The sequence below is a fragment of the Salvelinus fontinalis genome, chromosome 36 (assembly GCF_029448725.1).
Source record: "Salvelinus fontinalis isolate EN_2023a chromosome 36, ASM2944872v1, whole genome shotgun sequence".
Taxonomy (NCBI): domain Eukaryota; kingdom Metazoa; phylum Chordata; class Actinopteri; order Salmoniformes; family Salmonidae; genus Salvelinus; species Salvelinus fontinalis.
The window spans coordinates 5114652-5142007 of record NC_074700.1 but is presented as its reverse complement, the minus strand read 5'-3'; the positions used below and the strand labels follow the sequence as shown (position 1 = coordinate 5142007).

The 27356-nt window shown below is 44.4% G+C and overlaps 1 protein-coding gene across 2 annotated transcripts in view; it reads left to right on the top strand.

Annotated features, from left to right (window-relative positions):
* Positions 1–27356, top strand: part of LOC129835065 (actin-binding LIM protein 2-like) — an 82800-nt gene that overhangs the window by 41158 nt on the left and 14286 nt on the right. The window contains exons 6-18 of one of the 2 annotated variants that reach the window (XM_055900415.1): positions 277–370; positions 9810–9897; positions 10941–10999; positions 12452–12529; positions 13228–13371; positions 14264–14381; positions 15057–15386; positions 15892–15972; positions 18969–19070; positions 21961–22017; positions 26472–26509; positions 26629–26743; positions 26942–27000. In XM_055900415.1, the coding sequence (XP_055756390.1) occupies positions 277–370; positions 9810–9897; positions 10941–10999; positions 12452–12529; positions 13228–13371; positions 14264–14381; positions 15057–15386; positions 15892–15972; positions 18969–19070; positions 21961–22017; positions 26472–26509; positions 26629–26743; positions 26942–27000 (1363 nt within the window). The remainder of the gene's footprint in view (positions 1–276; positions 371–9809; positions 9898–10940; positions 11000–12451; positions 12530–13227; positions 13372–14263; positions 14382–15056; positions 15387–15891; positions 15973–18968; positions 19071–21960; positions 22018–26471; positions 26510–26628; positions 26744–26941; positions 27001–27356) is intronic. The other variant, XM_055900414.1, reaches the window with a different exon arrangement.

Here is a 27356-nt window from a genome sequence, read left to right as displayed (position 1 = left end):
GGCCCTGGTCAATAGTAGTACACTATACAGGGAAAATAGGGTGCCATTTCGGGATAACTTCCCTCTCTTGGGTTTCCATCCATTTGAACAGTTCCAGACGATGCTTGACCTGATATGTGACATGTTTTACACCTCAATTCAAGATAGCTCTCGTCTGTATTGGTTTGTGTCACTCTCTCTCTTTCTCTCCGATAGCAGCTGTCCGAAGGTGACAGAGTATGTATTAAAAGCTGACGGGGATCTCTGATGTGTGTGTGTGTGTGTGTGTTGTACTAGGGATGGGATCCCCTACTGCGAGGTGGACTACCATGCCATGTACGGCATCCAGTGTGACAGCTGCAAGAAATACATCACTGGGAAAGTACTGGAGGTAGGACTCTTATAACACCTATATGTCACTTTTGTCTGCGAACGGCGGGATGGAAAGACAGATGTGTGGAATGGAGGTACGAAGCACCACCTCATGTCTTCAAAGCCAAAATGTTCTCAGCTGTCGTATATGGATGGAACTGTATGACTAGCAGGACACGTGGATCGCGTTGTGGAGCCACGCGTTAATGAATACACACAAAAACGTTTCCCCCAGTGTCTACGTCCCCATGGTCTTGCCACTGTTAGATTTATACCCCTCATTACGGTTACTCACTCTTTCCACAGACACGTTTCCAATCCGTTAGCGTTCACAGTGTTGCGTCTCTGCCACATCCGTGACAGTGAGACTCCAGGTAGGCGTGTGCCATAGGCACAGATCTAGGATCGGCTTACCTTCTTCCAATCGTAACCTCAACCATTAGTGGGAGAAACGCTAAACTGACCTTAGATCAATGTCTAGGCGATACCTAAGCCACGTTAGCCTGTCGTCCTGTGAGACTAGACTACAGATATCCAGTATCTATGGCTGCATGTTTAGTTCAGTCCATCTCTCCCTCCTGGGTATTCCCTCATTCCCTCTCTCTTTCTCTGGGCTAATGGCTTTGACACCTTCCACTCTCCCCCTCTCTTGCTCTGCATTTTGCTGTCTCTCCCTCTCGCTCAATTCAATTCAATTCAGTTTAAAGGGCTTTACTGGCATATCTCTCAGCATGCACACCACTCTCTTTACTAGAATCTTCTCTGTCGCATAAACAAGACTTGAAGGGATCCATTGCTGAATACCGCTGTGGTAGAAAATATGCCAACCAAAACACATACCTCAAAATATTATTCATGTAAGATAAGACAATGCTATTCGATCACATAATGTTGACTGGAAATAGATCAAGGTTTTGGAAACAGAAGCGAATTCGTTACATCCCTAACTGTAATGTACTGTATTTATCTCTGAAAGTAATGAACAGAGTTACTGTCTAGACCCGCATCAGCTGAGAGAGAGAGAGAGAGAGAGAGAGAGAGAGAGAGAGAGAGAGAGAGAGAGAGAGAGAGAGAGAGAGAGAGAGAGAGAGAGAGAAGAGAGAGAGAGAGAGAGAGGAGAGAGAGAGAGAGAGAGAGAGATGAGAGAGAGAGAGAGAGAGAGAGAGAGAGAGAGAGAGAGAGAGAGAGAGAGAGAGAGAGAGAGAGAGAGAGAGAGATGTGACTTCAGTGAAAAAGGGGGTCTTGTTTTACACCGGTGGACTGGAGGGTCACAGGATACTCTCTCAGCGGGGAGGGAAATAGGGTAACAGTGGTAGGCCCTAGCTCTAAGAGGGGGTCTCGGCCACACTCCCTGTAACCCTCATTGACTAGGACACAATTATGGAAGCGCAAACAATGATCCCCCCCCTTATCCCTCTCCTGCTCTCTCTCATCCCTCTCTTTCTCTCTCACCTCTCTCTCGTTCTCTCTCACACGCTCTCCTTTCATAAACACGTATCCGGTTGCCAGGCTTTGAAAGACCGGCGAGAAACATAAGAAGCATAAGAAATAGAATGAGCGCTCTTGTCTCTTTCATCTTGCATAGCATTACATCATCACACAGAACACATAAGAGACACACAGTAGGCCTGTATGTAATTGTGCCGGGTATGTAGTCCAGCCGCTGCGGCCTGCCAACCTCAATCAAATCAGTCGCAACTGAATAGCTGTGAGGCGTTTGCGGGGGCGGGGTGTGGAGGGTACGTTTTTGTTTGTGTGTGTGTCACAGGGCTGCTGCACAACAATGTGTGATTTCATTGCGTTAGGGAAGTGTGGCTTCCTCAAGGAGGTTTAGCAAACCAGCTGCAACCCCCCCCCCCCCCCTTCAAAGCAGGATCAGCAGACTAGAGGTCGAGCGATTATGATTGTTCAACGCCAGTACCGATACCGATTATTGGAGGACCAAAAAAGCTGGTACCGATCAATCGGACGATTTTTTTAAAAATTTATTTGTAATAATGACAATTACAACAATACTGAATTAACACTTATTTTAACTTAATATAATACATCAATAAAATCAATTTCGCCTCAAATAAATAATGAAACATGTTCAGCTGGTGGTTCCTTTCAACATGAGTCATTGGATGTTCTTAAAGGCACTTTAGTATTGCCAGTGTAACAGTATAGCTTCCATCCCTCTCCTCGCTCCTACCTGGGCTCGAACCAGGAACACAACGACAGTCACTCTCGAAGCAGCGTTACTCATGCAGAGCAAGAGGAACAACTACTCCAAGTCTCAGAGCGAGTGACGTTTGAAACGCTATTAGCGTGCACCCCGCTAACTAGCTAGCCATTTCACATCGGTTACACCAGCCTAATCTCGGGAGTTGATAGGCTTGAAGTCATAAACAGCGCAATGCTTGAAGCACAACGAAGAGCTGCTGGCAAAACGCACGAAAGTGCTGTTTGAATGAATGCTTACGAGCCTGCTGCTGCCTACCACCGCTCAGTCAGACTGCTCTATCAAATCATAGACTTAGTTATAGCATAATAACACACAGAAATACGAGCATTAGATCATTAATATGGTCGAATCCGGAAACTATCATCTCGAAAACAAGACGTTTATTCTTTCAGTGAAATACAGAACCGTTCCGTATTTTATCTAACGGGTGGCATCCGTAAGTCTAAATATTCCTGTTACATTGCACAACCTTCAATGTTCTGTCATAATTACGTAAAATTCTGGCAAATTAGGCAGCCCAAACTGTTGCATATACACTGACTCTGCGTGCAATGAACGCAAGAGAAGTGACACAATTTCACCTGGTTAATATTGCCTGCTAACCTGGATTTCTTTTAGCTAAATATGCAGGTTTAGTAATATATACTTCTGTGTATTGATTTTATGAAAGGCATTGATGTTTATGGTTAGGTACACGTTGGAGCAACGATACGCACCACATCGATTATATGCAGCGCAGGACACGCTAGATAAACTAGTAATATCATCAACCATGTGTAGTTAACTAGTGATTATGATTGATTGATTGATTGTTTTTTATAAGATAAGTTTAATGCTAGCTAGCAACTTACCTTGGCTTACTGCATTCGCGTAACAGGCAGGCTCCTCGTGGAGTGCAATGTATTCAGGTGGTTCGAGCGTTGGACTCGTTAACTGTAAGGTTGCAAGATTGAATCCCCGAGCTGACAAGGTAAAAATCTGTCATTCTGCCCCTGAACAAGGCAGTTAACCCACCGTTCCTAGGCCGTCATTGAAAATAAGAATGTGTTCTTAACTGACTTGCCTAGTTATATAAAAATTAAATAAAGGTGTAAATTTATTGGCCAAATCGGTGTCCAAAAATACAGATTTCCAATTGTTATGAAAAGTTGAAATCGGCCCTAATTAATCGGCCATTGCGATTAATCGGTCGACCTCTACAGCAGACAGAGATTGTCAGCTCCACCTAGAGATAGCTCTGCCATCTATGGACCTATTTAGGAGGGTCCCCCCCAGTCAGTCACCGGGCCTGTCCTGCACTGTGGACTGTGTGGAGCCTAGGATTCCTGCCCTGCACTGAAATGTCACGCCATTTGGGATTGATTCATTCATTGAGCACAGAGGGGGTCAAGCCAATAGAGGGGCCTTGGGGAGGCTTAACCTGAACGGAGTTCGGGGTCTAAAGGAAGATTGGTAGAACATGAAATTGGTCGAAACTATTGTAGTTAAAATGGTCTGACTGGGGACTAAGAAGATATGGGTAGTATTAAATGGCTCGTGTCAAATGTGTTTACAACTACAGAGTGTCATGTTTACAATCCATAGAGAGAGGGTGAATAGGGTCACAGCGAGGGTTGAGGAGGTAAGAGGGAGAGAAAGAAAAGGTTTTAGGGCGGTGGCGATCCATGTAGGGTCGGCTGATTTGAAGACAGGGCAGTGAGAGAAGACATTGTATTGCCCATTGTTCTCTGTGCACCCAACCACCCCATTCCAGTGTGTGTGTGTGTGTGTGTGTGTGTGTGTGTGTGTGTGTCAGTGTCAGCCTTGTTGCTCTACTCTGCCTCTCTTACCAAAATCCATTCTGAGACCACCTCCCCTGCCTTCCAGCCTAGTCACAAATACTGCGGGGGAGAGGAAGGGAAAGAGGGATGAATATAGATAGATGAAGGGAGGGAGAGAGAGGTAGATCGAGAGAGAAAGGGCGGATAAGGAGAGGGAAGAGCAAAAAGAAGGGAGAGAAAGAAAGGGAGAAGGAGAATGACGAGAAAAGGGAAGAGAGAGTAAGAGAGAGAGAGAGAGAGAGAACTGCAGTCTGAATCGTGACCTGCCCTCTCATCCCTCTAGCAGTTCAGCGTCTGGTTGCCATTCTCACTTATCAACACATCCACCTACCACTTCAATGTCAGTAACCAAAACGCAACGGTATCAAACTCACACCTCAATTTCAAACCTCCAACACGGCAACCCATGACGAAGCCTCGTCCATAGAAAATGCCGACTCATAATTCAAAACCAAAATGCCTACTCATCATTCAATACCAAAGCCGGTCTAAATGCTAGCGTTTCCCCTTGTTCTCGCACAGAGGAGACACTGTATTGTTGTTAGTGTGGCATTATCTATTTCCGTCCTCAACCCTGCCATACTTTCCTTGTTTGAATAGGGATCCAATTCCAGCCTGTTATCTCTCTCTCTCTCTCTCTCTCTCTCTCTCACTTTCTCGCTCTCTCTCTCCGAAAAAATGCTAAACTGACTCAAGATCAGCGTCTAGGGCAGGGGTGTCAAACTAGTTTTGACCCAGGGGCCGCATTCGGTCTTCAACGAGGTCCGGAGGGCCGCACTGAAGGTGTGTTATATTTCCTCGCAGTTACAATTTTCATCGTTTTTGGGAATTTTTCGATGCTCCCTGACTGTCTAGTTTTCATTTCGGTGATTATTAGTCAAGACACTGTATGAATGTAGGTCCATTATCATTTCTACACAGTTTCAATTTGTTTTCAGTCTATTTTAAAGTATATTGAGTTACTGGTGCATGATGGGATGCCTTAGAGAGAGAGAGAGAGAGAGAGCTTGAAAGAGAGAGAGGGAATGTGATCTAGATTAAAATGGAAAAAGAGCAAAGAGTGGGGAAAGAGAGATAATGTCATGGTGTTTGCAATTAGCATTTTGTATATAGGGAGAGACACATATATGGAGGCAGAAAGGGAGGGAGAGAGAGAGATAGAAACTCTCGTCAGCTAACCCAACCTAGATGCAATCCACACCATGACATCATGTCATTATAGACACATACATCATTTCTACCACCTCTAACAGCTCTGTGAAATTCATGAACGTGTCGCGAATAGCGTGTCATCTGACATTAGCATCTCAATGTGAAGCCGTTCATGTCACTATGGTTATCAAACCGCATAGGCTGCTTACAGAGTGGTGGGATGGATCTCATGTCTACTAATAGAATACGTGGCTACAATAAACATTGATGATGTCATGTAAACATTGGGCTGGTGTTCCCTTTTAGACGTCTCGATTAGTTGCACGAAGGTTTGGATGTTCCTAACTGTAGACATAGTTAGTGATCCCATAGCCAACCTGCAATATTGTCTGCTCCGTTCGCCCCTAAACTGTAACGTGGCTTGTACCAGAGCACCCCCTAGTGTTCAAGTTGTAGTACTGAGTACTGCACTTCCTTTGTTGTCATCTTCTGACTTCTGTCTTAATTGGATAAGCTGGCTGAAAGTGAATTCGTTTGGACACGCTCTAGGGAATGTTTCAAACAGCAGAATCAGCAGCCTATAACACCAATACAGCTAAACATCCAGAAGATGCCTCTATAAGTACTCTATACTCTATAAGCAGGGGCGAAAATCTGAGATCAACCTTGGAGGGGACAATTACATTAAATTTTCTCAAGAGCAATTCCTGAGGGGGACACCAAAAGTAGTGCTGTAACACATAGCATACGTTGTTAAATGTATATTGAGGAACCATAATTCCTACAACTGGATAATTGATAGGTACAGTAGTTAACTGAAGGGTTTTCCCAACTTGTTCAAATGTTTAAATCATTATAATTCTACTACTAATAATAGTTATAGCAGTGCTCCTTACCAGTCCAGTATGTATGCAGGTATTCGTACTTACAACCAGCAATATCAAGAAAGGTCAGTAGGTGACAATGGTACTGTACACTGTATGGGTGTAGTTTTCATAAATACAATGAACATGGTGCGATCACATCTAAAAGAATCTCCATTGAGAACCATCACAAAGTTGGTCTCCGTATTGAAATTACCTTTTAATTTGACTTTTTCTGATACATTTATATAGTCATTAAATATCTGCCACTGGCCTGAGTCTACTACAATATATCTTTACAAGAACAAAAAGCTTAAAATAAGTACAGTTCTAAAAGCAAAATAACTACTTCAATGAAAAACCCAAATAATCAAACAAAATATCCTTCAGTCAGTGTCTCAACAGCAGCTATGGACAAGTATGTCGCACAAAGTATGCCATTTTAAATAAAATAACATGAAATAAATCATTTGTAAGTGTACTAAAAACTACTAAACAAAAGAACAACTATCAATTACACCATGGGTTCTCAAACAGGGGTCCATGGACTAATTGCAAGGGGTCCGTGAAATAAAAAAGTGTAATGAATGTAGTCAGTACCACAAGGTTTCCAGTAAGTTTACATATAATATAGAGGGGGTGGAGGTCCCTGAGGACCGCTCAAAACCTTGCCTGCCTTGCCTCAAAATATGCAGGGGTTCCAGTACCCCAAAAAGGTTGAGAACCACTGCTATACACACTACTGAACAAAAGAACCGAGCATATGTTTGCGGGTTTCCTCAACAACACATCAGTTGGCACTTTCGCAATGCCCTCGCCTGTTGTCTCCGACACCCTGTATAGCCCAATAAACTCCTCGTGAGGGACAGGGTCATGGTCAACATAACGCAGACAGACATTCTCCTGTTCAGCACCAGAGACATCTTGAGTACCATCAACAATTAATGAAAATTGTACAATCGGAAGAGACCTAATCTCAGCTGCAATGCCTCGAATGACTATTGGCCATGATGTTCAGAATTTCATTCTGTGCTTTTGGGCCTGTGTACATTGTGGTACGCTCTGTTAACCACTTCAGTAAAATGGGATCATCCTCTTCTGCCCTAAGTTTCAAAATCTGGTATAAATTCCCACTGTCATCCGTGTGGCCTCTAAAGGCTTGTCCCTGTCTTACTACATGCCGCACCGAACTAACAATTTTCATCAAGCAATGCCTTGCGTCATCCTGCTGTTTACCCCACGCGCTGGACATAACTGGACACTGATTGGATTTAGCTGGTGTGCTGTTACAATTACAAAGTGGCGGTGGGTTTGGCAATTTTGATGTGCTGTGAATTTTTCAATGCCTTTTCTCCAGTTCCTAAATCCTGCACTAATGAAGGCAGCATCAGCTCTTTGGCCAAAAGATGGCTGGCTTGAAAACCCTTGGCTACAGTGAAAACACAACACTCCTTTTATTGATGGGTTATAATGTAGCCAGGGGAAATCGCGAAACCATCTCTCTTGAAACGTCAACACTCTGTTGGCAAGAGTTTGCGGTTCTATAAATTGTGGGTGTGGCTGATATGGTTTTGTGCCATCACTGTGGTAACTGGACAATGCTGTGCCACTGTCCCCTATACTGGTGCTGCTGGCAACAAGGGTGACACTTGGTCCTGCCGTGGCTGTGACACTGTCCTCTGAAGTCTCTCTCCCTGGCTCTTTCCCTTTCACCACCCTAACTGACTCAGTCTGTCTCCTAGAAAATAAATAAGGTGTTTGCCGTACTCCTAACTACCGGTACCCAAAACTACACAATTAATCACAACAGCAATACCATTGCCGTAAACAAATCTTAGTTTAGTCACCAGTTTAAGTTGAGAGTGGGGGGTATCCATGGCATTTTCCAATTATGTCCCTATTTTACAAGTCAAAAAAATTGAGAACCTTTCATAATGTTGCCAAACAAAGACTCAACAAACTTACCTGAGACTCCCCTGTCTCTGCCAATCTGTCCCTGCATATCTGTCCCCAGCTCTGCTGTCTGTGTGCCATCTGTTGCCTGCTCTGCCTAATGACATCATTGTGAAACATTTCCATTAGCATTTCACTTCTTTCTTATGAACATTTTATCAACTAGTCTTTGAGATATTAGGATACTAGAGTTCTTACTATGCGTTTTGGTGTACTGACAAATACTCTGATGTCCGTCTTCTTACTTTTTTCTGCCATTTTTCTACCTGGCTGGCTGGCCTAGCTGCACACACACACATTTACCACAACACATGCTGCAACCTTTTGTAATTTAAATAGTTTGTTTCATATTGGCTGGCTTCCAACAATAGCTGAATTTGTAAAGCTAGCGAGCACCAATTCCGTTTCTGTGTGTTTGCTATAATCTTTGCTACCTGGTTAAATAAAGGTGAAATAAAATAAAATAAAAAAAGTTCACTAGCGACAATTTATCTTTTGCAACGAGACCATTATATATATTTAAGACAATGGTAGAAGAGAGTGTAGTTCTGTTCTGTTCAGTTTGGACTTCAGTTTATTGCTAACCTTATCACAGGGACGTCGAAGCACTACAGCTGCATGCTGATCTTGGAATAAACTGACGATAGCAAAGATTCCATCTTTGACGACGCCACATAAATGGAATAGGTACTAGCTAGCTTGATAGTTGATGTTTGCTTTAGTTTGCGCGCTAGCTCTGCAAATTCAACTAGTGTGTGAACCCTGCCAACATAAAATAAATAACATTGCTATGGACCTGCTATGGATTGACTGAATGAACCTCACGTCAGTTACGTACATGTCCCTTTCGGACAGTAGATACGAACTCTCTATTACCTTGCCAGCTAAAGAACTGGCAGTGGATCAAACCATTATGAGGCAAAGGGCGGGGGGGGTCGCAATCTTTTGAAATTTAAATGCGCTATTAAGTGTCTATAATCAGCACAAGTGCTTTCATTGCGTATTATTAATATTATTGAAATTACATAGTTATGTTTACAGTGATATATTGGGGGGGATAAATCATATTTTTCCCAAGATGGGGGGGTCGTGTGTCCCCCGTCCCCCCTGGGATTTCCGCCTATGTCTATAAGTACTCTATACTCTATAAGTACTTTCTTAAAACATGTCTTTATATGTGTTTCGTCTGGTTGAGGATATACTTGTGTCTGGGAATGAAGGTTATTGGTGTATTGACGACGACAAAAAAATGTCTGTCTCACATTCGAGAGGAAAGACAAAATGTTTGTCAACCAACTGTGGATTCTTTTATTTCGGCTTTTTCCATTTGTCACTTCTTTAGTATTCTCCGTCTCGCTGTGGATTTCCTAGCTTGTTTCCTCGTGTTCAATGTCATTCATGAACTTTGTAACTTTGTAACCTTTGACCTCTTGTCCCTGCCAGGCTGGGGAGAAACACTACCACCCCTCATGTGCCCGCTGTGCCAGGTGTGAGCAGATGTTTGGCGAAGGAGAGGAGATGTACCTGCAAGGTGGACCAACCTCTCTTCTTCTTCTCTCGGTCTCTCTCACTTTCTCTCTGTCTTTCTCTTCCCTCTCTCTCTCTGTTACACTTGACCCGTCTTCTCTCCCTCTCCCTCTCCCTCTCCCTCTCCCTCTCCCTCTCCCTCTTTTCACTCAGAAATGCACCCACGACCCATCCGTCAGCATGGAAACGTCCTTCACTAATAGCCCAGCTGCCATAAAACCACAGTGCATTTGCCCAATGCTAATGAATTAGATCACAGTGCTAGTGAATCACTGAATGTCTCTGGCATGAATCACCTCACACAAACCTCAGCCTTATTGTTCACCACTCTACGACCCTCTCTCTTATTTACTGCACCTAGAGCGCTAGAGCTGTTAGCTTGGCTCGCGTCAGTGATTTACAAGAAACCTGTCTCCATCTCCCTGCAGTTTCCTTTCTGACTGCATAGGAATTGATTTGCTATGAGTCACACATGTATATGGGGCCGCAGGGTTGTACTCCTGCTTGCCGAACTCGTGCCTCTTTTGTCAGAGATACCGCGGCTGTGGAGAGAATATGGGTTGTGATTTCACATTCGAGTGGAAGCATCTCATTGTGTTCCTCTCTCCCTCTTTCGCTCTCTTCCTATTTTACTCGTTCTCTCTTCTTCCCCCCCTCTCTCTCTCACCTCTCTCTCTCTCTCTCTCTCTCTCTCTCTCTCTCTCTCTCTCTCTCTCTCTCTCTCACCTCTCTCTCTCTCTCTCACCTCTCTCTCTCTCTCTCTCTCTCACCTCTCTCTCTCTCTCTCTCTCTCCTCTCTCTCTCTCTCTCTCTCTCTCTCTCTCTCTCTCTCTCTCTCTCTCTCTCTCTCTCTCTCTCTCTCACTCTCTCTCTCTCTCTCTCTCACCCTCTCTCTCTCTCTCTCTCACCTCTCTCTCTCTCTCTCTCTCACCTCTCTCTCTCTCTCTCTCTATCTCTCTCTCTCTCTCTCTCTCTCTCTCTCTCTCTCTCTCCTCTCTCTCTCTCTCTCTCTCTCTCTCTCTCTCTCTCTCTCTCTCTCTCTCTCAGGTAACTCCATCTGGCATCCTCCCTGCAGACAGGCAACCAGACAGGAGGAGAAGAGTAAGGTGAGTTCTCTCTCTGAGACAGGATGACCACACATCACACTGGTTTTCCAACACCCAGGCTTCTCTAAAGTTAATCTCAGACGCCCAGTAACGTAATTGCGTCAGATACACAATTAGGTTCTGGGGGGGGAAGACGTGTTGGAAAATATACTAACGAGGCTAGCAAAGTCTCCAGCCCTCAATATGGAAACTCTCAGCCAGTTTCGGGCAAGTCCACGGGCCAATTGTCCCCTCCCGTTCCGAAATTGGAAAGATGCGAGCTCCTGCGAAAATTAGTGATTTGTCCGAATGATCAGTGACGGAAAATCAGCGTCCTGGAACAAATTGACTCGTTAGTCGTCGCATCCAACAGTCTGTGGACAGATGCTACTACCATTTATGTCATGCGCATCTGTCCACAAGAGATTACTCTAAAGTAGCTCCACAGTCTAACTATGGCTATGTCACAGTATCCAGGAGTCGTATTGTTTCAAACTTGTGTCTCAAGTTAGCATTCCATCCGTAGAGAAGAAGCAGCCCAACTTGACCGACTGACATTGTGTTGATCTTGATTCCCTGAACAAAGGGCACCTAATAAGTGCACTTACTGTGCAGTAAGTCAATAAGCCCAGGTCCCAGACCAGTACTCTGTCCCCTCCCCAATGTAATACACCTGTTGTTCCCAGAAGCAGGTCCGGATACAGCTCAATGACGTCTCTGAGCGGCAGGTTGGTGATGCATGTGCAGCCCAGATCCCTTTACCCACCTCCAACCTCTGCATGGGCTGCCCTGACCCCTCAACCTTGACCCCCGAAACGGCTTCACGCTCAGTAGCTAGCCACGCCCACAGAGCACTTACTGTACCTAGCCCGGCCCTAGGACACTCACTTCCCCATAATCCTGTTAGGTTGATCCAACACAGGAAGTGCCTTTACTGTAGTAGTATGGTAATAGCCGAGGTTTGGATCCATTCCATTTCAATTCGGGTGATGGATTAGGTTGAAATGGAATTTAGCCCCAACTTTAACTCTAACGGGTGAATAGGTGGTGGTTAAACTTGACACTGATCACTGTAGCCCACCTGAGCTTCACTAATGAACAACAGTATTGTGTCTGTCTGGTGTCACAGTATCCGTATGTGTCAGGAGATTGTTATGGTCACCACTACCACTGCTTTCACCTTGAATGTTGCTGCGTAGTGTTTTATTACCAGAGGAGGGGTGAACGCTTTCGCGTGTTTTGTTGTTACACTGCTATGTGTTAACCTAGGCTCGGAGTTAATCTCGAGTTAGTGGCAGGGCTGTAGAATAAAATGCTAGTCCCAAAGAGGAACTCGCCGAGTGTAGCAATGTGAAGTTGTCAGTTCAAGAGAGATACATGTGTTTCTGTCTCCGTCTCTTTCTCTCTCCCTCGACCTTTCAATCCTTTTCAGTGATAGTGAGCAGAGTTAACACCTTGTCGTCCTTGTTCCAGGTGACCAGGACCTCCTCTGAGAGCATCACCTCTGTCCCAGCCTCCAGTGCGTCTGGCTCTCCCAGCAGGGTCATCTACGTAAGCGCCACCTCGTCTCACCACTAGAGGGCGGCACAGGACAAGAGCGGGTCACTAACCCGGGGTCCTGGAGCGCAACAGTGTGTATCACAGGAGGCTGGTGAGGGGAGGACGGCTCATGACAATGGCTGGAACAGAGCAAATGGAATGGCATCAAATGCATGGAACGCAGGTGTTTGACGTATTTGATACCATTTCACCTGTTCCGCTCCAGCCATTACCACGAGCCCATCCTCCCCAGTAAAGGTGCCACCAACCTCCTGTGGTGTGTATGCAGGTTTTTGAAAAATTTAATTTCTAGCCCAGCGTTAACACTCCTGATTCAATGACATAATATCGCGATGAATAGTTGATTCGTTGAATCACGTGTGTTAGTGATGGTCCGGAGCAAAGCCTGCCCGTCCTGTAGGTCTCCAGTACCAGGGTTGTCCACTGTGATCAAATCAACAGCAAAAATATATAACGAATGCCCTTTTTACATCTGCAGTTGTCACAACGTGTTTTATAGATAGCCAGCCTAATACCCCGAAGAGCAAGGGACGCAATCAATTGATTGATCGATTGTCGACTGTGCCAAGTTGACGACAGTATTTCAACTGGGCTCGAGTGAATTGCCTATACCATTATCGTTTTTTTCTCATTATCAAAGTGGTTGATGTTAAAAAATACTGAGCTGGCGTGTTTCCTCTGTGTCCCAGGCCAAACTAGGAGATGAGACGCTGGATTACAAAGACCTCGCTGCACTGCCAAAGATCAAGGCCATCTACAACATCGACCGGCCCGACATGCTCTCCTACGCTCCTTATGTCAGCTACCCCTCAGAGGAACGACACTACGGAGAGGTAAGGGGAGGGAACAAGGGAGCTGCGATCTCTTTTTTTCTCTCTCTCTCTCTCTCTCTCTCTCTCTCTCTCTCTCTCTCTCTCTCTCTCTCTCTCTCTCTCTCTCTCTCTCTCTCTCTCTCTCTCTCTCTCTCTCTCTCTCTCTCTCTCAATTTGACTCAAAATCGAATCAAATTGTATTCGCCACATGCATCGCAAGCAACAGGTGTAGACTAAAAGTGAAAGGCTTACTTACGGGCCCTTCCCCACAATGCAGAGAGAAAGACAATAGAGAAGAAGTATAAAAAGTCATAATATAAGTAATAATAAATACACAATGAGTAACAATAACTTGGCTATATACACAGGTGGTACCAGTACAGGGGTGGAGAGCTTTGTGAGGATCTGAGGGCCCACGCCAAATCTTTTACTCATCTGCTTCTGTCTTCCCCTCTTTATTTGCAGTCCCCCCAGTTGCTCACTCGTACTCCAACAGAGGTAAACTAGCACAGCCTGGACCTCATACTAAGCTCCACCCGGACACGACTCATTTCAATGTTTCCCCATAACATTGTTTTATGTTTCCTCTCAAATGTTATTGATGTTTGTGTGTTAGAATTGAATAGCGCGCGCCTGTGCACGTGCGTTGACGCAAAAGGGTGGTTTTCAAGGACATTTGCACACTATAAAGTGATTGATCCTGATCAATTAAAACCACATCAGCGAATCCCCCATGGTCTGACGTGGAACACACACTCCTATGATTCCGTGGTGTTGTACCCCACCGCGATTGCAGCGTGCGTGAACGTTCCCGCGAACCTTCCGTGTTAGGTATTTGGCTGTATCCGTGACGTCCTCAGTCGCCCTCCTTGTGTGACGTCGTGATGACGTAACTTCCTGTCCTGGTTTCCAGGGCGACGGAGAGAAGTCTCCCCGTCAGAGGAGGCCCTCTAGCCCCAGCTCCACCAGCTCCCTGGGGAGGTATGGAGGGTACACCCCGTCCCGCTCCCCCCAGAACTACAGCAGGCCGGGTAGGTACCCCCCTCACCCCTCACCATTCACCTCCAGCTAGCAGCAGTTCAACAACAAAACGAGCACATAGTAAAATGTTTGTACATTTGACATATAGAAAGACATATAGAGTTGACATATAGAGAAGTAGAACATAGAATTTTGTTCCTATCCATATATTATACATTATTATAATAGAATACTATGTACAGTTGTAGTCATTAATATACAGCATTTGCATATAGTGCATGACAGGGTTGGGGTCAGTTGCATTTAAATTCAGTCAATTCAGGAAGTACACGGACATTCGAGTTGGAATGTGGTTTACTTTCTGAGTTGAAATGGAACTGACCCCAACCCTGGTGAATGGTGTAATATTTAGGTGCATCATATTCCAAAATGTGCAACCTCATTCAAGCGTCGTCTTGATTTGCCACGCTAATTCTATTACTTTAGAGAGCACCTGTTTTTCCAAGATGCTGTTCTTTTTTTTTTCCCTCTTGCAGAATTTTCCAACATTTCATCCATTTTCATTCCATGCTTCTCTTTGAATGAGGTGGTTATGCCATCACTTTTACATGGTATTACCACGGAATCTGTACTGTATTTGTCTATTGGGTATGGGACAGTACTATGGACAGTGTCCTCTTTGCCCTAAAAACCATATTGTCCTTCTATACCATCTTCCCCTACAGAGGATCTTTATATGGTCAGTAAAGCAATGGGTAATAGATACAATGGCCAGCCCCTTGACTTCAGCTCCCTCCCCCGCCCCTCGGCCTACACGGGGGGGCCTAAGTACCTCTCCCCCTTGGCTAGGGACTTCTCCTCCCTCCCCATGCACTACTCAGAGGGCCTACCCCCCAAGTACCCTGGGGCGCTGCAAACGCCTGGGGGGATGACAGTGCCTGGCAGAATCTCTCCCAGGGGAAGAGTCTCTCCTGGAGGCAGAAACTCTCCTCTGCCCCTCAACCCCACCACCCTGGCCATGCTCCAGCAGCACAACTATGTGCCCTACTTCAGAGGTAGCTAGTCCCTCCCTAGTCCTTAACGCGCTGTCCTGGACCCATGGGTCCGCTGGTGTGGAGTGCAGTGTCAGCTTTAGACTTGTTCCCGGCTCTGCATTGATAACACTGCATGTCCCCCATCCCCGGCTGTGTACACACTCGAAACGAATCGATAGTTAAATAAACAATGGCACCCAACGAGTCCCACAATGACTGTTTTAGACCTATCGGTATTGCATTTTTGTGTGCTGTGTTTCCCACAATATCTGCATGGTTTCCGCTGTTGTTGGTTTGACAGTTTTACATAGAATAAATGCCTATTGTTTCTCTAATGTCAGCACCCCCACAACCCCCCCATCAGAGTTACCATAAGCACCATTTTTCTATACAATTTTTCAGCACATAAGTGGGGTTCAATTGTACCCCTCTGCCTACGCGAGAATTCCCCTACCCACACAGGTGTGACGTGTCAAACCACCTCCCTGTGCTTCGTCTCCCCCTCTCCCCCTCCTTCACCCCCTAGGCCTCAAACAGGACCCCCTACTACCACCTGAATCTAAACCTAAGACGTTCCTGCATCTCAATTTACCTCCTCACAGTCACGGTAACGCACCAGATCCCCCTGGTCTCTATCGCTCTGTTTCTCTTTCTCTTAGCGTAATACTGGATTTTCTTGGTGTGCATCAAGGTTGTGTGTTGGGACCCCTTAAGTTTGTTTTTGCTTGCCCTTTCTATTGTCTGTGGAAGTTTCAATTTTTTGTCTTCAGGTTGTCTTAGTCTTGTTGTTGTGCATGGGAACCGACTGTAATTGTGGATATGTTCGATATACTGTTTGTATTTCAGTTATACTTGACATGGGAATATATTACTGGGGGAGAAGAAGGCAGATTACATCCTTATTTTATGTTTCTATGTTTGGTGGGATGTAAGTGTTGTACGTGTAACCTCAACTGTTGGCTTGCACGGAACTTGAAATGGATTGCCTGTCAGTGTTTATGTTGTTGTTGTTATTTTGGGAACCATGCCTTGCCTTAGAGTTGACTGTTGTTATTCAGTGTATTTCAGCCCTTTAAACCTTCGGTGTCCGATGGTGATTTTGTATGGAGTGAGTGGGAGAAACTGCAGGTGGTTGGTTTCATGGTTGTAGGAGGGTTGTAGGAGGGTTGCTGCCAGGGAGATATAAGTTCGGGGGTATACGGTATTACAGTTAAATACGTCGGTCTGCGGTCTAGTTTGGAACCGCATGATAAGTCACAGTATCTGCGAACAATGAATAAATGTGTTTGACCTAAGTCAACTTGACCAAAACCTTGACAAATACACGTGTGTGTGTGGGAGTAGGCCTACTTTTTTTTTATCACGAGTCACCTCCAGTTTCCCTCAGGGAAGAGATAAGAAAAAGCGATCACTCAGCTGTACTGCTTCTCCTTTGGCTGACAAAGTCAGCCAAACCACGAAGGCCTCCTTAGATTCCCATCAGCTCTATTTACTGTTATCCAGATTTATGGGTTTTATCACTGGAGACACACCATGATACCCGTCTACAATGACCGGCTGACTTATGCCCCAGGGCTTGTAGAGATTGTGACTCATTGGGTCACTGGAGATAACTGGGTGGACGTCCCAGCTTTTCGGGCTGAACATATCACGCCTCATGAGTTAGGGAGAGAGTAAAAGAGGGTGGAAGAGAGGGGGAAACAAGAGGTATGACATTGAATGGGGGTTGGAAGAGGGTCACTTTTTTGGGGCTGACAAGAATTTGAGGTTGAACTCCCCCTGTAAAGAAGTTGGATTGGGAAAGAGCCTTGAGAAGGAGTGAAAGGAAGTGGGAAAGAGAGATAGAGAGAGAGATGAGGTTTGACCGGAGCATTAGTACTGTAAATCAGAACACGCGGACCAGGCTTCGGTGGTTTTTCCACGAAAGGCGGAGAGATGGAAAGTAAAGTTCTCAGCGAGCCAAGATGAAAGAGAGGACTGGAGGAATGAGGGAATGAAAGGGAGGAGACGAGTGGTGGAGTGACGGTGCTGTAATTTGGGGTCTGGTTGCCAGTTGCAGTGGTACGTCGTTCTGCACACAAAAACACACAGAGGCACACACGTGCGCACACACACGCACAGACTCACACACACTGGCCGGTTGCCTTTTCAGGCTCAAGCGGTTCCTAACACAGCGTGAAAGAGAGTTTGTTTCTATGCTCTGGTTTGGGTTTAATGAACTATCAGGTTCCCTCGGGAGGCTAGTTTAAATGACTGCGTTTGCGGATGATTATCCCTCACACGTGCACAAGTGGCTTAGCTGTTAGGTTTTCAACACGGTGCTAGAGGCAGGAATTGTGTGAGAGAGATACGAGGTGATTGAATTGAAGTGGAGACAGAAAAAGAGGGAAAAAAGAGAGGAGACAGAGGGATAAGGCAACGACAGAAAGAAAATCCACTCGGTGAATTTATGTAAATGATGCAATGACAACTGCATCCAATGTAAGAGTTATTATCAGTACATGAGTATTAGTTCTTGAATGAGGAATTGCTACCACATGTTAGTAGATTCTTATTCTGAGAGAAGCTACGTCGCTCATACCTAAAAAACCCAGTACCTCCCCACCTCTCCTCGGGCTCAGTGTCCTGCCTTAGCTCCCGATTTGTGGAGGTGCTGCCCTGCAAATTAACTGAGTTCTGCACTAATGCCAGTTTGTGTGTGTAGACATGCGTGTGCGTGACTGTATGTGTACGTGTGTGTGTGTGTACGTCTGCATCTGTGTAACTGTGCGCGTGTGTTTGTGTCTACACGTGTGTGTCTGTGCTTGTGTGTGTGTGTGTGTGTGTGTGTGTGTGTGTGTGTGTGTGTGTGTATGCATGTGTGTGTCCGCGTGTGTTTCTGTCCGAATGACCTCATCCTCTTGCATCCCGACGGTTTCACCCTTGCCTTTTGTTTCTCCCACAAAGGCCGAGAGAGGCGCGTGTGCTCAATCAAGTGAACAATCTCTCTCCTCTTTTTTTTTCTCCTCCTCTTTCTTGTCTTTCTTTCCCCTCCCCCTCTGTTCTTTTCAACTCTCAAATGTAGATGTTTATTAGTTATGGCCTGTAAGGCGTCAGTGACTTAATCACCCAGCCTGCGTGACACAATGCATTGTGATGGACTGTGGTCATAATTACAGCCGTGCACACTTTCAGTTGAAAGTAGAAACACATTGACGCTGTCCCATTTCAGCTTGCGCCGGTGGCCACAATGCATTGCTATTAACTGGTAAAGCCTTGAACCAACCTATATGTTTTTGGAGCAATCTGCCTTTATAGGATGCTCATAGCCTTCGTTCATCTATTACAATATCGACGTGAGCCAAGTACCAATAACAAGGGCCTAGAGTTTGTCCTGGTCTGGATAAATGGTCACGAAAAACCTATGGCCCTATCAGTAACCAGTGGTTGGGTTATCAAGTCAGTTGATAAATGTCATGAATAATGTTGGTTCCGCTTCATAGTTAAAGCTTTGGCCAGTAAGCACAATGGCATGACTCTTTGCTCTTCTCTTTGCCCCCCTTTTTTCGTCCACGGCTCTTGCTCTCCCCTGTCCCTCCCCCTTCCCTCCTTTCCCCATTGGAGGTAGTGAAAGTGGTCGGAGTACACCCAGTTTGTCCACCTATTCCGACGGCAAATCTCCCTCCTCCACCTATGTGGCTGCTCCCAGGCATTTCCACGTACCAGGTAGGTTCTCCACTTCGCTTTGACCTCTCACCTTTGACCCCGCGACCCTTGATCCCCTCAACACGACCTCTGTATTGCACCGTGTCGTCTGTCTGCTGTCTTGTCTGTCTAGGTAACAGATCTAAGTAGGCGGATGGACATTATACAATAACAGTATAGCGGATGTCTGGGATTAACCCGTTTCTGTTCTCCTTGTCTTCTTGTGTTAGTGTTTTATCCATGGCAACGGGTTTCTTCCGGACCTATCCCGTCTGTTTTATTTCCCTGGCTCCTTTGTCTCGAGATCTATCTGTCTCACTTTCCCTCGCTCTATCTACATGTGTCTTTCTCTCTCTCTTTATTATCTCTCCTCTTTCTTTATCCTGTGTTGGGATCTGTCCTATACAATATGTTGAGGTCTGTCTAAATCCGAATGGTTCTTCAGTTTCACAGGTAAATTGAGATTCGTTCGAATCCACTGTCGCAGACATGTTGTATCAACGCGATCATATCCTGTTATAATGCAACCACGTTGTGACTGCTGCACTCAAAGCAATTTTTTTATGACGTCACGAGCAATGGCTGACATGGAACGGGACTGCATGGGCAGCGGCACTGAGAAGTGTCATCACTTCCTATGGGTTAAGGAAGGATCACATCATTCTATCCAGGTGATCAGGAGGGATCAGCCAATGAATTACACTCGTGCGAACCAGACCTGGATTCAAATACACGTGTATTTGTTGTTTAAATATTTACTTTCTGTGTATTTTGGTGTTTTCAAGTAATGTGGCCAATATCAACACCTGCTTATTTTCAAATAACTTCTATAATTATATTATATTTTCAGGTACTTATTTCCAAATGCATTCTTTAAAATACTCCTAGGAACCTGGGTTCAAATGCATGGGAATATTTATTTGTATCTGAAAAAACTCTTCAAATACATGCCAATACTTTCCAAGTGTATTTCCAAATACATTCCAGTATTCAACCACTTGTCCTTTCAAATAAACAATATCTGAATACTTACTTTGAAATGTATGTGATAGTAATTGAGATATTTGAAATAGTATTTGAACTAGGGATGGTAATTTGAAATAATTGTACTATTTGAATAATATCATGCCATTTTTAGGGATACTCGAAAGCCCCAAAAATGTATTTGCTCTTGACTCTCGACCAATCAGAGTGACGCAAAGCACATGGCAAAGGTAAACACCGGACAGGGTGCTTTTTCTCTGGTAATTTCTCTGGTAGATTGTCAGCAACAGCAAAAGAGTAGTCAAATTTTCGCCATGATAGAACTGATTCTGTTAGAAAAGGTTTTCTGGTGAGTGTTTTGATCTGTGTCAGTTATTGTGGAAACTCTGTTAGGTGAGTGCCTGTAATTGCTATTTGAAGTGAGGAAAACAGCACACCGATGTCAGGGCAGCCTGAAGGGCTTAATACACAGCAGTAGCTCAACACACCTTTATATAAAAACTACATTCAAAAGGTTGTTGTTTTATCAAATTAAGCATTTCAAATGTCATGGTATATCATTGTAGGTAAAAATGTCAAAAGGAGAATTTAATTTAGACAAAGCTTTTTCATCGTTAAAATAGGCCTACAATCCCACTTACTCAAGTAATTGAATACTAACGTCTGTTCGGATATTCGATTGACCGTGCCCATCCCTAATTTGAACCAAGGTCTGGTTTGCAAACATTCCATAACTGCAGGCGGCAGTAAATCACCCACCTTGGCTTCATACCTGTTCAAACAACCCACTCCAGGTGGCAGTATGCACCCTTTCCCTTTGTTTACCAACTCATAGAACTAGTAGAAGAAGATATTGACCACTTTTAAAAGGGAGCGTCTGCTGTCACAGACGCGCCATAATGGGACAGCGATGAGAAGTCTTAAGTTAAGTCTATGACCCTGCATCATATTTCGACAAACATCCTTTGACAAGTGTTTACAGTATATTGCAATGGGCATAACTTTGACTTTTCTAGTGAAAAGCCCTTTTTGATTTCCATTCACTATGACAGTGTCAGTCACCCACATGGAAAAGTCCCCACACTTGGATCGAGTTGACGTAAATAAATGAACAAAGCAAAGTGATTATCTAGTTAATGTGTTTTGTAACCATTGTATGGATTTTATATGTGCATTAGTCCCTGGTGCTGGCAGTGGCTGAAACAGGGCAGAAAGGGACCCACATGTGTTGTATTTCACGAGCTGAGTGTAGTTAATGTATTGTTGCTAGCTAGCACAATGGTGTTTGGGTCCTGTGAAAGTGAAATGGATTGGATCAGCTTAGGACAGACATACTGTGTCAATTATGTTTAAAAAAAAACAGTCACTAGCACAATTGTTTAATTGAATTAGTTGAATTTAGTCATTTTGCCCTTTTATTTGTTATTTGATATGCTTATTTGTGTATTTGGTCTATAAGCAGTAATGAATATGTGTTGTAGTGAGGGAAATATATCATGGTTTCTATTACCTTTGGAAAACTTGAATAAATGTATTGTTGGATACAACATCGATCAACAATTACCGTTGTTCTGGGGATGTCCAACTGAGTGTCTGCTTCACATTACAATAGGACTGGATCAAAAGGCCATGTTTTTGTTGCATGAATAATGACAGCAAGTGATGATTTATTTGCGATAATACCCTGTCTTGCCAGTTATAATACAAATATAATATGTTTTGCATTGGATCAACCATAAAGTATGCTGCCCCTATCCCACTGCTGCTTCTCAGGCTATTCCATCTCTCAATAACTGCTAACTCATGCTTCTTTTTCACTCTACCTCTCTCTCTCTCTCTCTCTCTCTCTCTCTCTCTCTATTCTTTTCTCTTTCTCTCATCCTGGGCTTCTTTCATTTCTCTCTGCCTCTCCTCCTCTCATCTTCAGAGACTAAGGTCAAGATAGATAATATCTATAGAAAACCCCCTATCTACAAGCAGCATGGTACAGTCATCTCTTCTCCTTTACTTCCTGGTGTAACTTCCTGGTCTGGTCTCTGCACGATGTGTTGCGTGTCGCCTGTCCCATACGCCCCGGGTAGAAGTTGCCCGTAGCCACAGTTATAGGATCAGCTTTCCTATCCGCGATCCTAACTCTTACCATTAGGCGGGAAAGCATCGAACCGACCTAAGATCAGTGGCTACAGGGCAACTTCCTCCTACTCACGTCCTTCTCTCCGTGGTCCATTGTTTTCAAGCGACTTTGACCCATCTCCCGTCTTTTTCTATTGGAAAGGCGTCGACAACTCAGGCAACGGAGTACGACAGAGTCCACATTTACCTTCGAGTGCCTTGTTACCGCAACTGCAGAGGGTGGAGGTTTTACAATCAAACTGGTCTTATCTCAGATGTGTCACCCAGGCATCTGAAATAGTGACTTTCCACAGCACACCCAAGGTTATGAACCTTTTTGTTCCCAGTGTTCTTTGTAGCCACATACAGTTCTGAGAATGACCCAAATATTAATTTCCACAGAGTTTGCTGCTTCCGTGTCTTTAGATATTTTTGTCAGATGTCACTATGGAATACTGAAGTATCATTACAAGCATTTCAGACGTGTCAAAGGCTTTTATTGACAATTACATGAAGTTGATGCAAAGAGTCAATATTTGACCCTTCATTTTCATTCTGACTGATGGCAGCCCATTCTTGCATAATCAATGCTGGGAGTTTGTCAGAATTTGTGGGTTTTAGTTTTTCCACCCGCCTCTTGAGGATTGACCACAAGTTCTCAATAGGATTAAGGTCTGGGGAGTTTCCTGGCCATGGACCCAAAACATCGATGTTTTGTTCCCCGAGCCACTTAGTTATCACTTTTGCCTTATGGCACCATCATGCTGGAAAGGCATTGTTCGTCACCGAACTGTTCCTGGATGGTTGGGAGAAGTTGCTCTCGGAGGATGTGTTGGTACCATTCTTTATTCATGGCTGTGTTCTTAGGCAAAATTGTGAGTGAGCCCACTCCCTTGGCTGAGAAGCAACCCTACACATGAATGGTCTCAGGATGTTTTACTGATGGTATGACACAGGACTGATGGTAGCGCTCATCTTGTCTTCTTCGGACAAGCTTTTTTCCGGATGCCCCAAACAATCGGAAAGGGGATTCATCAGAGAAAATGACTTTACCCAAGTCCTCAGCAGTCCAATCCCTGTACCTTTTTCAGAATATCAGTCGTCCCTGATGTTTTTCCTGGAGAGAAGTGGCTTCTTTGCTGCCATTCTTGACACCAGGCTATCCTACAAAAGTCTTCGCCTCACTGTGCATGCAGATGCGCTCACACCTGCCTGCTGCCTTTCCTGTGCAAGCTCTGTACTGATGGTGCCCGATCCCCCAGCTGAATAAACTTTAGGAGACGGTCCTGGCGCTTGCTGGACTTTCTTGGGCGCCCTGAAGCCTTCTTCACAACAATTGAACTGCTCTCCTTGAAGTTCTTGATGATCCGATAAATGGTTGATTTAGGTGCAATCTTACCGGCAGCAATATCCTTGCCTGTGAAGCCCTTTTTGTGCAAAGCAATGATGACGGCACGTGTTTCCTTGCAGGTAACCATGGTTGACAGAGGAAGAACAGTGATTCCAAGCACCACTCTCCTTTTGAAGCTTCCAGTCTGTGATTTGAACTCAATCAGCATGACAGAGTGATCTTCAGCCTTGTCCTCGTCAACACTCACGCCTGTGTTAACGAGAGAATCACTGACATGATGTCAGCTGGTCCTTTTGTGGCAGTTCATTTGCATGGCAAAGAGGGACTTTGCACTTAATTGCAATTCATCTGATCACTCTTCATAACATTCTGGAGTATATGCGAATTGCCATCATACAAACTGAGGCAGCAGACTTTGTGAATTTTTTTTTGTGTCATTCTCAAAACTTTTTGGCCCCGACTGTACTGTAGAATTCTGTTGTGGAGAATGTGTCCGTACAGTACACTGCAAAATCATTGTTGCCTGAGTCAAAAGCCCGACATGGGAAACACAAGTGGCCATATTACACCTTTTAGTGATCACTTTTTATTTCTCACACCTCCGTGATTGTGTCAGTTTCTACTCATCACTCCATGCCTGCCCATATTCATCTCAGTAGTTCATTGGTTCTAGTAGTACATGTGACCTGATCATGTTGTTGTGTGTCCATTGTGATTGGTCGAGGATATGAATCACTCGGTGTTGTGGTGCTGATGGTGTCTTTGTCACGTTTTATATGTTGTGTTTTTCCGGGTCTTTCTCCCTTTTTCTGTATGCGTGTGAATGTATTTCAAATAGAGGACCAAAATGCCTTCGAGTAAATGAATGCATGTGCTGTATAACGTCTTATCTTCTGTGTCGTACGATGGACGATTATTCTATAGGCCCGATACAATCTACAACTTAATCACAGTTTATTTCTCACAATTTATGAGTTAACTGTCTTCAGTTTATATTGTATATATTCTAACAGACATGCGTTTATGTTCAATAGAAAGCATTTCCGTGGTGACGTTTGTCTGCACCAGAAAATACACCATTTCACTAACTCTTCTGAGTAAATCGGCCTACTTTCTAAATTATAAACTGACTATTGAGCGTACTATATAGCAATATTTAAATACAAACTTTACACTTTGATAGTTAGTTATACAACGGTACAGGAACTAGGGTAGTTGCTGTTGACTGTGTCACTGTTGTTTTAAAGCAGTGGGGCTGTCTCGTGATGATGATGTCACAGTGTCTAGTTGATTTATTATAGGATCCAGTCTGTGCAGCATACTGTACTGTAGCTGGTAAATAGATGTACAGTGGCAAGAAAAAGTATGTGAACCCATTGGAAATACCTGGATTTCTGCATGAATTGGTCATAAAATTTGATCTGCTCTTCATCTAGGTCACAACAATAGACAAACACAGTCTGCTTAAACTAATAACACACAAAAAAGTATACCTTTTCATGTCTTTATTGAACACATCGTGTAAACAATCATAGTGCAGGGTGGGAAAAGTATGTGAACCCTTGGATTTAATAACTGGTTGACCCTACTTTGGCAGCAATAACCTCAACCAAAGGTTTTCTGTAGTTGTGGATCAGATCTGCCCAACGGTCATGAGGAATTTTTGACCATTCCTCTTTACAAAACTGTTTCAGTTCAGCAATATTATTGGGATGTCTGGTGTGAACTGCTCTCTTGAGGTCATGCCACAGCATCTCAATCGGCTTGAGGTCAGGACTCGACTGGGCCACTCCAGAAGGCCTATTTTCTTCTGTTGAAGCCATTCTGTTGTTGATTTACTTCTGTGTTTTGGGTCGTTGTCCTGTTGCATCACCCAACTTCCTTTGAGCTTCAATTGGCGGACAGATAGCCTAACATTCTCCTGAAAAATGTCTTGATAAACTTGGAAATTTATTTTTCTGTCAATGATAGCAAGCTGTCCAGGCCCTGAGGCAGCAAAGCAGCCCCAAACCATGATGCCACCATACTTTACAGTTGGGATGAGGTTTTGATGTTGGTGTGCTGTGCCTTTTTTTCTCCACACATGGTGTTGTGCGTTCCTTCCAAACAACTCATCTGTAGTTACATCTGTCCACAGAAAATGTTGCCAATAGCGCTGTGGAACATCCAGGTGCACTTTTGCAAACTTCAGACGTGCAACAATGTTTTTTTGGACAGCAGTGGCTTCTTCCGTGGTGTCCTCCCATGAACACCATTCTTGTTTAGTGTTTTACGTATCATAGACTCGTCAGAGATGTTAGCATGTTCCAGAGATTTCTGTAAGTCTTGAGCTGACACTAGGATGCTTCTTAAGCTCATTGAGCGTTCTGCGCTGTGCTCTTGCAGTCATCTTTGCAGGACGGCCACTCCTAGGGAGAGTAGCAACAGTGTTGAACCCTTTCCAGCTTTATGCAAGTCAACAATTCTTCATCTTAGGTCTTCTGAGATCTCTTTTGTTCGAGGCATGGTTCACATCAGGCAATGCTTCTTGTGAATAGCAAACTCTAATTTTGTGAGTGTTTTTTGAAGGGCAAGGCAGTGATAGCCAACATCTCCAATCTCGTCTCATTGATTGGACTCCAGGTTAGCTGACTCCAATTAGCTTTTGGAGAAGTCATTAGCCTAGGGTTTCACATAGTTTCCCCAACCTACACTGTGAATGTTTAAATGATGTATTCAATATAGACCAAAAGAAATGCAATAATTTGTGTGAAATTAGTTTAAGCACACTATGTTTGTCTATTGTTGTGACTTCGATGAAGATCAGATCAAATTTGATGACCAATTTATGCAGAAATCCAGGTAATTCCAAAGGGTTCACATACTTTTTCTTGCCACTGTAGATGTGTGGTACAGTAACTGTGATGTTACGTGTTTTGTTATATACTGTAACATCAGGAGTGTGCTTCGTCACGTACTGTATGACTGTTTTACAGCCTCTAGAACGTCCTGGCAAGAAGGGGACGACGTCAAGGTGAGGAGGCGTCTGTCTGTCTGTATATCCATCCCCTTGCCCACGCTCCTACACATCAATGTTCTTTTAAAAGAAAAGGTGTTGTTGTACACTACAAAGCTGTCTATTTCTCTGTATAGACAAGGACCAGTTGGATGATCTTGAAGAGTGAGATAGACGGCCAACCTCTCCCAGAGGACCTGCTGGACCCCAGGAAGTCCACCTGCAGCCTGCCCACTGACGCCTCCCTGCCCAGTGAGTAGCCAATCAGTGGTCAACCCTTACTTGACTGGCATGGCCTCCACCAATGACTAGCCAATCACTGTTCAACGCTGACTTGACTGACATGGGCTCAACCAATGAAGGTCGAGGCCTCACTGAATTGACATCAGATTGAAAAAAATAGCCCGAAGAGTCCTTATGACGACTTAGATATCGTTTCGTTCCTTACAGGCTTCCCCTACAGCAAGTCTGCTTCCCTGCCAGGATATGGAAGAAATGGCATATACAAGGTGAGTTCTCATACACACACACCATAATGAACAGAGGCTGCAATGAGAAAGCACCAGAGACTATACAGAATCATCCAGCGACAACCTCTTACTTGGTTGTGTAGTATGAAGTTACATGTTATACAAATACACACGTGGTCCATTGTCCTGTACCCGCTGAAAATAGTGTAGCGTGTGTGACACCGGTTCAACAGGCTCACATCTGACTGCCGTCGGCTCATTTAGCGTCTCGAGGGCCATGATCGCAACAAGTCATGTACACTGTCTCTCTCTCCCTCAGAGGAAAGGCATCCTAACCCACACACACACACTTGCATCAGGTGGCCTCACATATGGACCCCAGTGACACAATGCGA